We start from the raw sequence: 12,056 nt of genomic DNA, 5'->3' as shown, positions 1-12,056 counted from the left end.
AAGCGTCTGCGCTACATCTCTACCACTATTCTTGAAGATACTTTCGGCCCAATCCTGACTTCCTGCCTCACACAGGAGAGCTCAGGACGCCGAATTTAATTTATAAAGCTGCGTGAGTCCGCATATCATGACATTCCACATCTGTGGCGCAGGTTGGATGTACTCATTGCCATGGATAATCGGTGCTCATGACAATACAATTGCGCAAACAGCTTCCCCACGTCAAGCTGTAACAATTGGAGGACATATCTGTGTAAGATTCGAAGACGACTATCAGGAGGTCGTGTCGGTCGTTCCTAACCATTACTGACGTCAGACAGAGCACCGGATTATCGTACGTATAGATCGTGAGTATGCCTATTACTTTTTATCGGATCATGGATGACACTAAATTGCCTCGCAGATGCCCACTTTGTACACCGTGAAGCGTGTTAATGTGTCAAGCGGAATCGCAATGCTGCCTTATTGCACTGCCGATCCAGAGAGCCACTGATGGCACAAAAGAAAGCGATGCGTATCCGTGTTAAGGGGCTATTCGGGTAAGTGGTCACTTGGGCCTCCAGCACTATTTTTTGCTGCGGAGCAAAGCACAAAGCGAAAGCGTGTCACGGAGAATGCGGCACACGCATTGGACAGTAGGGCCATTCTCTGATGGGAGGGCCGCGAATGCGCACCGCCACTAGGCCAAAGCGACTTCTTCCAGACATATATAAGGGCACCCAGCTCCTGCCATTCCGACGAACAACTCAACACACCCAACCGTGATTCCCATGGACAGCGCTCGACCACCGGGAGTGTATCCTACCTACGCCCTCACAGACAAACTTCTCAGCTTCTTTTGGAGGCAGTGAGTTGTCTCCTCTGTGTGGTGTCCGATTCAGTGCCTCATCTGTTTCATCTGTAGGCTTGCGCTCGATAGCGCTGCACTGCATGCGACTACGACGACAGTCGTGGCAGTGGCCAGCGTCGCCTTACCGGTTCCGACTATCGTACGTCGATCTGCTTCTCATCCGTCGTGGTCATCCGCTCACCGTCACAGCAGCTTCGTCGCGGTCCACTGGCTTCCCAACCACGGCATCGAGCACGACGATCTCCGCCCGGCCAAATCATGGTCCGATCGGGAAGGGGTGGCAGACATTGCGTACTGGGCGATTACCGGAGTTGGTGAGGGGGTCACGCCATAGCATCGCAAGATGGCACCGAGTGAGTGGATGTTTCCTTTGAGCACGGCGCACGGTGTACTCAAGGCATATGACCTCAGGGGTTCTACTGCGACCTATGCGAGAAGACTGCTGGTCATCCACTCTCAACCACGACCACAGCGTCCTGTCACCCTACATGGTCGCCGCCGCACTGCACGCAAACTTAGACTCCCTGCCTAATCCCCATACATTTGACGCACTATCGCGACAATATCCCCTATTCCTAGATCCGCAGCGATAGCCAAAGCCACTTCTACTGTACCCCGACATACACCTACCGATTCGACCCACTACGCTTCTGTCCTCGCCTCCAGACCTGCCGCCTGCACGCCTCGACTCACAACGCGTATCGCATCCCGCCGGGGTTGTGCTAGATTGAGGACGACGGCACGATCTCCGCGAACCACCCACTTATTCAAGAACTCATCAACCACACACCCGCCACAGGGGGCTGACATCTGTCCATTAGGTATCGATTGCTTTGTCTGTCGCGACGAGCTGCAATGGCGAGCCGGATGCAAGAAGTCAAAAGGGCCATCTCCAGACTCAGTTGCGGCGGCGGAATATGCCCGACGATCTAGAGGATCTAGTCATGGACGTGAGTAACAAGCCATTCCTGTATACCCGGGCGTGTGCTCATGCCTTCATACACAGTACCTCCCGCTCTTGGCAACAGCAACGACTCTCGTTCTTCCCGCGACGGCACTTCCACTTCCCGACCTGGGCGTTGGATGGGGGTTTTCACGGCATGCCTGGCACTATTACCCACGATGCCGCTCGTACAGGAACCCCGATGTCGAATGGTCCTGGCCTCAACCTTACCAACAAGGTCGGAGTCCCTCAATACTTATACGACGTACGTGAGGGACCGTACGACCATGGTGCTCATCACTTCACGAATGGCCAGCTCCCACCGTATAAGCCAGGCTTCCAGGCCAGCCGTTCGCCTCCCCTCCACAGGATCAAGACTCCATCCGGGACACCAAAGCGGCAGAGACATTGTACACCCTTTCATTTCCAACACATTATGGCGCCTGCAGGAGGTGGCTGGATTGTATTTGTGGACGAGATGTCGCCAGCTGCATTTGCGTCCCTCAGCTGTCTAGAGTACTCATTACAACATGTACTAACATTGATTAAGACTGGCTATAAAATTGCCAACTTAATTTAAGTGTAGATCACATTTCGATGCCTTGAGATGTGAACCCAACGTTACAGTGCATCCTTGTGCCGAGTGAGAGGACCCATCCGGCATAATATGCCAGGAGCGTCTCTTGAAACAGACTCCGTACTACAACTTGCAATGAAGAAGGGCGAGTGAGAGCTGCTGGGGAACATCGACCAGATGACGCGCTTGAGATGTGCCCCAATACTACGTAGATAGAGGTTGAAGTCAGTTCATTGTCGGTCTGCACCATAGCCAACGTCCTGGGCTAGACCACGGCATCCTTGCCATCCGCGTGGGATATTGTGTGGGTTACCAATCTAGAGCACGACATGACTAGAGGCAATGGATGAGAGGCTGCCAGGTCCAAGGGGCCAGTGAAAAATCAGCGTTCGAGACGACCGAACGTGCGTGAAGCATGATACAGCGACGGTTCTCAGTACAAGACGAGACGAACCCCGTTCTGACAACGAAGTTCAAGAAGCCCCGGTGCACAGAGTGCTCTTCTGTGTCCGATCCCAACGGAAGGGCTCTAGATCGTGCACCGCAGCATGATAGATGCATACAGAACAATCTCCGGTGGGCGTCGGACACTGGTGACTTCGACGACATTCTCTTGAACTGGACGTTCGACTGCCGACGAGAAGTTTAATCCGCTCGAATGGGCGTGGCCATGGGTGAGACACGCGGAGATACGATACACAGACATTCACGCGGTGTCGAGATAGACCTAGCTGGGACGAGGACGATCATGAGAGGAGACAAGAAAGCCGCTGCCAAACGCGGATGTCTGCGCACCCGTCGGGGACGACGCGCACAGTCGCGAGCGTCACGCCACCGCCCTCGGCGAGACCCGGTGCCCCGGTTGATAAGCCGCCCCAGCACCACCCGCCACTCTCTCTCCCCAACCACCATCTACCCTCATCCATCTCACATCCAACTCTTCAACACTCGTGTATGTCGCCTGTTGACTCGGCTGGCCCTCTCGTATGCTCAATCGTTACCCTTAGCATGCAGATCTTCGTTAAGACTCTTACTGGCAAGACCATCACCCTCGAGGTGGAGTCCTCGGATACCATCGACAACGTCAAGGCCAAGATCCAGGACAAGGAGGGGTTAGTCACAGTGGACGGTACCGTTCACCTACTCCAGTCCTGACCCTACCGTACCTTCCAGTATCCCTCCCGACCAGCAGCGCCTCATCTTCGCCGGCAAGCAGCTCGAGGATGGCAGGCCCCTGTCTGACTACAACATTCAGAAGGAGTCCACTCTTCACCTCGGTATGTGTTACGTGCTTGTTCAAAGCTCCAAACCTCATAGTCATCTGTCTCTAGTCCTCCGTCTTCGTGGAGGCATGCAGATCTTTGTGAAGACCTTGACCGGCAAGACCATAACGCTTGAAGTCGAGTCGTCGGACACCATCGACAACGTGAAGGCCAAGATTCAGGACAAGGAGGGCATCCCGCCCGATCAGCAGCGCCTTATCTTCGCTGGTAAGCAGCTCGAGGACGGCCGCACTCTTTCGGATTACAACATCCAGAAGGAGTCCACTCTTCACCTTGGTGCGTTCCTACCGTTTCGAAGTCTGTGGCTGTCTGCTCACACGCGTTACACAGTGCTCCGTCTCCGCGGAGGTATGCAGATTTTCGTCAAGACATTGACGGGCAAGACTATCACCCTCGAGGTGGAGTCTTCCGACACCATCGACAACGTCAAGGCGAAGATCCAGGACAAGGAGGGCATCCCTCCTGACCAGCAGCGCTTGATCTTCGCTGGCAAGCAGTTGGAGGATGGCCGTACCCTTTCCGACTACAACATCCAGAAGGAGAGCACTCTTCACCTGGGTACGTCGCATTGGCTTATACTTTCTGGTCGAGAGTAGTGACTAATCAATAGTTTTATAGTCCTCCGTCTCCGTGGTGGGATGCAGATCTTCGTCAAGACCCTCACGGGTAAGACGATCACCTTGGAGGTTGAGTCGTCGGACACCATCGACAACGTGAAGGCTAAGATCCAGGACAAGGAGGGCATTCCTCCCGATCAGCAGCGTCTCATCTTTGCGGGCAAGCAGCTTGAGGATGGGCGTACGCTCTCGGATTACAACATTCAGAAGGAGAGCACCCTCCATCTTGTCCTCCGTCTCCGTGGTGGCCTCTGAGCGCTGTGCTGCGCCGCCGCTCTGCCGGTCGTTGTCGGGTTGTTAAGTCGTTACGATCATGGATGTATCATTGTATCAGTAATGTTAGCTCGTTTGGATGGTGAACTGCATTGAGGAGGCATCTCCCAGCGTCGCCTCACTGGGGGTACTTGTAAGGCGGGCAGGCCAGCTCCTCAAATCGCGCTGGAAGGTCGCAAGTTGGATGGTTGTATATACAACCTGCTGCCCGGCGGCATCGAACACACGTCTCTGCTGGTGCGTGACTGGCTGTTTGCCATCGCGTTGACAATCTCTGACCTCTTGCACAACTTTCGGGTGGACCATGGAGCAGTATACAGGCACGTCCAATAGTCATGGAAGCCCAAGACGGAGCGTTTGTCTATGCAGGCGATATTATTGCACGAATCCGTGGAGCCGTACCTTTCTCGCCGAACAGCTGTCTCGATGCGGCGTGCCCAAGACACATGATGTATACATACACGACTCTGAATGCAGCTCCAAGCTGCTGTCGACGATCCAAGCCACGCTTTTCACGAAAACAGAGCGCCACACCTGATGCCGTGTGCCTCGGGCATTGGGTTGAGCGCTGACGGTCGTAGCCATGTGGTGTGGTAAGTATGTCCTCGTCTCCTAGACTAGCGCAAGGTTCTAATTTTATCACACATATCAGTCAGCTTGGCATCGATGAAGTCCTTGTACGGGTCGAACATCGTCTATGCCGGCTGTAGACGCGAGAGACCGAGGGTACTGAGGGGCACGGCTCGTGGGGCCGTTCCTAGTACATCGGCGCGATTAAGACCGAGCGAAACGGCCCCGTTGTGCTCTATGCGTTCGGATCTGAGGACACAGGCCAAGCGAGCGAGATGTTCTCCGGGCCTTCGCAAAGTCCCCACTTGGACAGACAGCGCACGTCTTAGGCTTGAACCTTACAATTACGCTACATCTCGCCTCCCGTATATAGGCAGAGAGAGCTCGCGGCGTAGCGAGCACATTGCTCTCGCACTTCACTCGGACAGCACTCGATTTGTCGACCGCGCTCACCATGACGTTTGCTACGCTCAAAGCTTTGCACGGCGTCATAGGCGATGCGCTCGCTGAGATGGAGCGGGTGTATGCTGAACGGTCGCAGGGGACGACCCCCTTGGACTATCCGTCGCTGGACGTGCCGTACTACCAGAACGCGGCGAACCACAGCCCCGAGGCAGAGCCCGCAGAGAAGCTGGCCTCGGATCCTGCAGTAGTTACCGCGGCGAACCAGATTGTCGCAGCGTGCGGCCAGCTCGCAGCGTCGGTGCATAGACCGTTCTTCTCACTCATGGAGGGTTTGATGAGCGTATGTGGTCCTTTGGCCGTCCCGCACGTCCATAGCTCACGGCGGACTGCGCATATAGGGGCATATTGTCGCGTCTATCCAGTTCCTCGAGGCTACGAATACGGTGGAGATACTCCGGGAGGCCGGTCCGGAAGGTGTGCATGTCAACGAGCTAGCGCGGCGCATCGACGTGCTAGCTTCCGGCCAGGACGGGACCGCGCCTGCTGAACCAGTAGATCCGGACAAGCTAGGTGAGCGTCTCGACCTCATTGAGGCATGGGCTGCAGCATTTGGGTTTGGAGCTAAGCTGATGTGTCTGCGTGTTATATAGGTCACATATTGAGGCTTCTTGCGACGTTCCATTGGATACGCGAGGTCCGGCCGGACGTATTTGCGAATAACCGTTTATCGTCTATCATAGACTCGGGGAAGACACCTGAGCAGCTTCGTATCGCGTGAGTGGTGGTTACTGCTTGCCCTATAATGTATGCATGCCACTGACAGATTCCTTCCAGTCCCTCGAAGAAATATGATGGCACTGACTGCGTGGCCGCTCTCGTCCCAATGAAGTAAGGGACTATAGCATGGACACCTTCCCTGTCAATGTCAATCAAGTTCTTCTATCTAGATCGGACGACTTCTTCAAGTCCATTGCGCACATGACGGATGCCCTCCTTCCTGATAGAGAACGCGCCATCTCTCTGCGGAAGCTGCTTTACCAACGTGGCCAGTCCGACTCGGCCACGAATGTCAAGTACAAAACTCCCTTCAACCTCGCCTTCCGGACAGAGCTGGGTTACTTCGAATGGCTGGAGCTTCCCGAGAACAAGACGCGCCTCAGGGACTTTGGTGTCGGAATGACCGGGACACGTCCCTGGGAGATCGTGGAGAACATCATTGGCAGTGCGTGAAGCTCTTCCTGAGAGCAGGTGTCATTCAGCCGACTTTCTCATCTGACAAACAGCCTTCGCCTGGAAGGACCTTTCCAAGGACTCGGTTGTAGTGGACGTCGGCGGTGGAGTTGGGTCGACGTCCGTAGTCCTAGCACACGCATACCCACACCTACGGTTCGTCGTCGAGGACAGGAAACAGGTCGTCGAGATTGCGCCCTCCGTAAGCATTCCACGTATTTGTGCTCTTCCATCACGAGCTTAATCGCCGTCATTGAAGGTCTGGAGTGGAGAGCACGCCGAGCTAGTGAAATCAGGGAGGGTCAGCTTCCGACCGCAAGACTTTCTCCAGCCACGACCGCCCTCTATCGAAGTCTCAGTTGTCGGCTCCGTATCATCACCTGCCGTCTTCCTTATCCGAGGATGCACGCACAATTGGCCGGACGAATCCGTCAGGACGTGAGTTCGCCGCGACGTCGGGGATCCCATGATGCTGAGCCCGGCTTCTATGTCAGGATACTTCGTCACCTCCGCAACGCCGCGGGTTCGACAACCAAGCTGCTCATCGTAGACATGGTCCTCGCACACGCGTGCTACAACGACTACGATGATAACCGAGAAGCAATTCCTGGCGCGGAGCGGACGCTTGCCCCAGAGGGCTCTCCGCTGCTCGCTAACCTTGGGCGCGCGAGTGCGAGCGGGTACTTGCTCGACCTCTCGGTGAGTGTCTCGTGCTGTCCACTGTCCACAAACGCTTGTCCTGATCGTGAACTGCGTCCTGTGTACTTGGGGTAGATGATGGCGGTGCTAGGGGCGAAGGAGCGAACCCTCCGGGAGATATCTGCGCTTGCGCGCTCCGCGGGATGGAAGGTCTCGCGGATGGCGCGTGCGAGCGGGTCGGTGTGGGCGTACATCACGGCCGAGCCTTTCTAGAAGGCTGCGGGCTCGTCGAATTCTCCTGTGGGTGGTCTCCTGTGGGTGGTCTGTTCCTGAACGCTGTGAATCGCAAGGATTGGGGTTGGGGATTGTGCTGTGCCTCGCGAATGCCCATGAGGGCAGGATATCCGCACATCTTGTCGCCGGATAGCACGTAGCCCAATGCGGCTAAACCCCAATGCAATAGTATCACTGTGCCGCAGCCAAGGTGTGAGGGTTTGACCCTTCCGAGCGTCGACTGGGTGGCCGCAGCGGGCTAAGGCACTATTATCAGCGGGAAGATGAGTGTTGCACTCATGTGTCCTCCTTGCTGACCGCGCTTCTAACGCCGGGGCCGGAGGTGTCTGGAAGGCCAGAAGTCGCTTCGGTAGGGAGGCTCTGCCCATTCGAAACAGTAGAGCGGTACGTACCTGGAAGGAAGCGCATCTCCCAAGATCCCGTTTTGTAGCCTGAGGCGGTGAAGATCTCTAGACCCGATGGCGACACAAAGGGGCGGGAAAACAGACACGGAAGACAAGCGGGTTCGGACCCCGGAGTCCAGACGCTCGCTCATGCAAGCACAATGGCGTCCCAACCTGCCCGTCGTACTGGGCACCTCCACATTGACACAAAGCAAGGGAGCGAGGGTTTTATCGCGCTCAAGAGTACAAAATCTTCAGTACGTCTTTTGTCATCATGGGTCATGAGTCGTTCGGCTAATCCGCATGTAGCTGAAGACAATGACCGTACCTGATTTGGCAATCTTAGCGCTCAAAGCGGCGTCGACCATTCCGCCAACCCAGGTACGCCGCTATGGTGACTGGGGTTGCTGCACTTGTGCAAACCACACACATGTCATATATGTCATCTTGAGGCCAGCTCATATCATATGATTGTATCTCAATGGGGTTTACTTTCTTGTATTCCTCGCATTTCTGCAAGGTAATATCATTGGTTACTCCACATAACGCTTTCCCCCAGGACATGCCACTAAGCACACGGGACATCTATGCATAAGCCGGGGAGGTGCGGGCAATATGTAGAGAAAGCCGATGACGCAATGCATTTCCGGTAGTTTTGTGTGTACACATCTCTGCCCCGCTTAGCTGTGCTATCGGCGATCTCATGACGGAGGCACACACGTCCCGCTAGGGAAATGTCGGTTTTCTACCCCTTCCGATGCACAGTACTCTAATGCATAGTAGGCACTTCTAAGGGCCCTGAGTGTACTTCCTCAAGGGCTTGATTGCTATGTTCAGGATCCGGGATATGAGAATAGTTGACGACGTCATGACATCACGAATTTCCTCGGTATGTTTCACCCCGTGCAATTGCTGGCCGGAAGTCTAGATGCCAGCTCGACCTCATAAATTTAGGAGGCAATGTCACCTCGTCACCAATTTCCCTCTCAATGCTGCACCGTATGTGGAGCTCTCCTGCTCGCAGCGAACATCTTCATCTCATCGCCGTTCATCTAGGTTCACCGCCGTGACGATGTTGTCAGACCACAACTCCCAAATAGTCCTCCACGTGACCCAATGGAGCCGAGGCACAGACTCCGAGGGCAAAACTCGACCGCTCCACTGGGCACTCACCTTCAAAACCTCCGGCTCTCACTTGCGGCCAATAGGGAATGCCTATAACGTCGCCGGCAATGTCGATACATTCTGCTACGAGGCACAGCGGGACATTCCTCTCCGCCACGATTTGTGGCGCGGTTCACTTGCCGTCGGCCGCATCCCAGTCGAGTCCATAGACCAGTTCGAAAAGATCTTGTCCGAAATCCCCATCGTCCGTCACGATCCGGAGTGGAATTCTCAAAATTGGGTCTGGACTGCGCTCCGCGAGCTCAGGCAGCAGGGCTTCGCTATCGAGTATAACCTCTCGTTTGACAAGCTCCGGTCCCACATGTACGGGCTCTCCGAGGCTTGGGAAAATGGGGACATCTAGTGCTGTCTCTTGATGTGAGACCCGTGCTGGGCGATGGGTTCATCATATCTGGGCCGACTCAGCGAGTCTTGTCGCTATCGTCAGGTCCCAGTCTCAGCGTGCTAACGGTCATGTACAGTATTTCACGCTTTCTTTGGGGGTGCTGTAGCCTATATACGTGGTTCAGCGATAGAGGTTATCTCAATTGGGTTTATTTCGCCGCTTCAGATTACATGAGAGTGACATACACGGTGTTTGTTGGCTAGATTGTGTAGAACTATATCGAGCTTGCTCGGGATAAACGGGCGATTAATCTAGTAAATGGTGGAGTGCGTGTTTCCTCCAAGTCATGAGTACGATGTGGCCATAGGGCGCATCATAGCACTTGCGAGGACGGCGGTATGAGCACCCTTTCGCAATGGGACACAGATCTGCCGGCTGTGGACTAACTAGATCAATAGGTGCAATCATATGCTTAAGCCAGAACCCTCTTGTAATAAATAGATATTACGGGAGGCCCGGAACCACACCATGAAGGCGATACAAGGGAAGCATCAGCAAAAGTGTAAAAATGTCGTCCAAGATTGTAGGTGGTGCCCTAAGCGCCGTTTACGGCGCGAGACCGCGCGAGCACCCGATATGGGATCCAAGGGGGCCTGTACGCACAATACTCACAATACCAGGCGAGACTTGTGGTAAGATTGCATGACGGCACAATATATGCTCTGGCTCCCATGATATCACACGTCCGCACAATGATGTATAATACCTCATGAGCAGATCACGGAAACTTGATGAGTTTGGTCGCGGTTTGCAACGTATCTCATTCCCTTCTCGGTGAGTGAGCGGACAATTCTTTGAAACTACGTTGTGTTAACTGTATAGCAATAGTACACACGAGCCAGTCCCAGCACGTCCTCGTCCATAGGCCCTTCCGGTCCGAGAGAGGCATCACCGTCACTCTGCGATTGTCCATTGTCGCTGTCGAAATGATGGTTGGCGGTGTAATGCGCGTTGTCAGAAGCTGTGATGAGTACGCCGAAGCATCACATGGCTTGCACTTGTCATACTTCCCCCATGATTCACAGTAAGAACCCGGTGGGCGAGAACGTACTGTAAAGACGGATGAGGTCCTATGGCCCCGAGTGAACAGGTCGTAAATGGAGCTTGCTACTCGCCCTCACCCAGCACCGTAGATCCTGTTGACAACGGAGAGCCAGCTCGTTGATCGGATGGGGGCTGGACCAGGTGCATCTACTTGACTGGATGTGCGACTGAGGGGCTTGTGTAAACGTGTACCGTTCGTGAAGGTCTTCGGGGTTAGAGGGTGCGGAGGACTAGGTCTCTGAGCGTGGCTGAGTCGCATACGGGTTGCAAGTGAGACACTGTGTAATGGACAGGGTCAGGAACGATCGCTATTTTGGATCGGTAGCAAGTCAGCAACGTACCAGTTTCTTCTTGTGAATCGAAGGACCCTGTCCAGCCTCCTCGATGACCCGATGTTCTTACTTGACGGGGGAAACCTGATGTTCGGTCTCGCTCAAACGTATCCCCTCGCGAAGTCCCATCACAACGCCGAAACCGCCAAGCAGGCTCTGAATAATGTCGAGCCGCACCTCAAAGCCCTGGATGGCGTCATACTCCGAGTGCTTCGAGATACGTCCCTCAAGATCCTGGATGATGGGGCAAGAAGACGTAAAGAACGGAAGCGGGACCACATACCTCAGGAGCGTTTCAGCGAGCTCGCCACCGAACGACGCAGGCCGTGCTGGGAAGGTGACGGGAGGCATTCAATCAACGATAGAGATGCTGCTATCTGAGGCCCAAGTCCGACCTCAGAACTAGCTGCTGTCGTCCCGGATGCTTACAGGAGGAGGATTCCGATGAGCATACAGATTTAGTCGACGGGATTGTAGCAGTGTGGCCGACGAGAGATGAGGAGGTGAAGGCGAGGACGAGGTGAATATGCTGATCACGGCGAGCGCGTCCAACGTGTAGGCGCCCACACGCTTCACAAGCTCTTCACCTTCACGCTATAAAGAGCGTCCATGTACAAAAGAACGTCATGTCCATCTTCCCTTCGCCCCACTATCATCTCCCTTCTCACAAAATTCAATGCCTCAAGAAACATAACTTGATGTTCCACCAACGCCCACGCTTGCCGCCGAGTTCAATAGGCCATCGTATAGCAATCTAGTAGGCTCTCAACGTCTTTTGGGCGCATATATGCACCCCTTCACTAACATATTGCCCATGAAAAACACCTACACTTCACTCATTGACAGTGAAGATCTCCAGTGATCCTTAGCACAAGTCGTTCTTGGTCGATGTCGCTCCTCGGAATTTTGTCCTTGTGAGTGCGTTCCTCTTCCCCGACCTCGCGTCCACCCCTCCACACGCGCACTGCGGCAGACCTCCTGCCCGCATCTGCCGCGCCTTCAGTGACTTCACTCAGACCTAGGGAAGACGCCAGCGACCTCGACGC

At 54.7% G+C, this 12,056-nt stretch overlaps 4 protein-coding genes across 4 annotated transcripts; all 4 read left to right on the top strand.

Annotated features, from left to right (window-relative positions):
- The first annotated feature begins 3,273 nt into the window (after nucleotides 1-3,273).
- On the top strand, nucleotides 3,274-4,627 carry DICSQDRAFT_107452 (polyubiquitin). The gene is made up of 6 exons (XM_007366754.1): nucleotides 3,274-3,322; nucleotides 3,378-3,482; nucleotides 3,544-3,647; nucleotides 3,702-3,929; nucleotides 3,984-4,211; nucleotides 4,272-4,627. Exons 2-6 carry the CDS (start codon nucleotides 3,379-3,381, stop codon nucleotides 4,523-4,525), a joined length of 918 nt encoding a protein of 305 aa, XP_007366816.1. The 5' UTR covers nucleotides 3,274-3,322; nucleotide 3,378; the 3' UTR covers nucleotides 4,526-4,627.
- Nucleotides 4,628-5,624: 997 nt separating this feature from the next.
- DICSQDRAFT_155746 (S-adenosyl-L-methionine-dependent methyltransferase) lies at nucleotides 5,625-7,703 on the top strand (the record flags this gene model as incomplete). The annotated part of the gene is made up of 9 exons (XM_007366753.1): nucleotides 5,625-5,858; nucleotides 5,917-6,088; nucleotides 6,169-6,292; nucleotides 6,353-6,406; nucleotides 6,466-6,740; nucleotides 6,802-6,950; nucleotides 7,008-7,186; nucleotides 7,243-7,447; nucleotides 7,523-7,703. The coding sequence occupies 9 exons, from the start codon at nucleotides 5,625-5,627 to the stop codon at nucleotides 7,658-7,660; spliced, it is 1,530 nt and encodes a 509-aa protein (XP_007366815.1). The 3' UTR covers nucleotides 7,661-7,703.
- A 1,289-nt stretch (nucleotides 7,704-8,992) lies between these two features.
- DICSQDRAFT_171111 (uncharacterized protein) lies at nucleotides 8,993-9,592 on the top strand (the record flags this gene model as incomplete). Its single annotated transcript, XM_007366752.1, has 2 exons — nucleotides 8,993-9,063; nucleotides 9,121-9,592. The coding sequence occupies 2 exons, from the start codon at nucleotides 8,993-8,995 to the stop codon at nucleotides 9,590-9,592; spliced, it is 543 nt and encodes a 180-aa protein (XP_007366814.1).
- A 796-nt stretch (nucleotides 9,593-10,388) lies between these two features.
- Nucleotides 10,389-11,483, top strand: DICSQDRAFT_137465 (uncharacterized protein). Its single transcript, XM_007366751.1, has 2 exons — nucleotides 10,389-10,956; nucleotides 11,020-11,483. The coding sequence occupies exon 2, from the start codon at nucleotides 11,071-11,073 to the stop codon at nucleotides 11,389-11,391; it is 321 nt and encodes a 106-aa protein (XP_007366813.1). The 5' UTR covers nucleotides 10,389-10,956; nucleotides 11,020-11,070; the 3' UTR covers nucleotides 11,392-11,483.
- The last annotated feature ends 573 nt before the right edge of the window (nucleotides 11,484-12,056 follow it).

The sequence above is a fragment of the Dichomitus squalens genome, assembly GCF_000275845.1.
Source record: "Dichomitus squalens LYAD-421 SS1 unplaced genomic scaffold DICSQscaffold_20, whole genome shotgun sequence".
Classification (NCBI taxonomy): Eukaryota; Fungi; Basidiomycota; class Agaricomycetes; order Polyporales; family Polyporaceae; genus Dichomitus; species Dichomitus squalens.
The sequence above is the reverse complement of the archived record's forward strand: the minus strand, read 5'-3'. Positions and strand labels throughout refer to the sequence as shown.

Bases quoted from the DNA above. Each gene is read 5' to 3' on its own strand.
- DICSQDRAFT_137465 (XM_007366751.1), top strand. From the start codon at position 11,071: ATGTTCTTACTTGACGGGGGAAACCTGATGTTCGGTCTCGCTCAAACG.
- DICSQDRAFT_107452 (XM_007366754.1), top strand. From the start codon at position 3,379: ATGCAGATCTTCGTTAAGACTCTTACTGGCAAGACCATCACCCTCGAG. The intron at 3,483-3,543 runs GTTAGTCACAGT...CGTACCTTCCAG, and splicing joins AAGATCCAGGACAAGGAGGG to TATCCCTCCCGACCAGCAGC. The intron at 4,212-4,271 runs GTACGTCGCATT...ATAGTTTTATAG, and splicing joins GGAGAGCACTCTTCACCTGG to TCCTCCGTCTCCGTGGTGGG.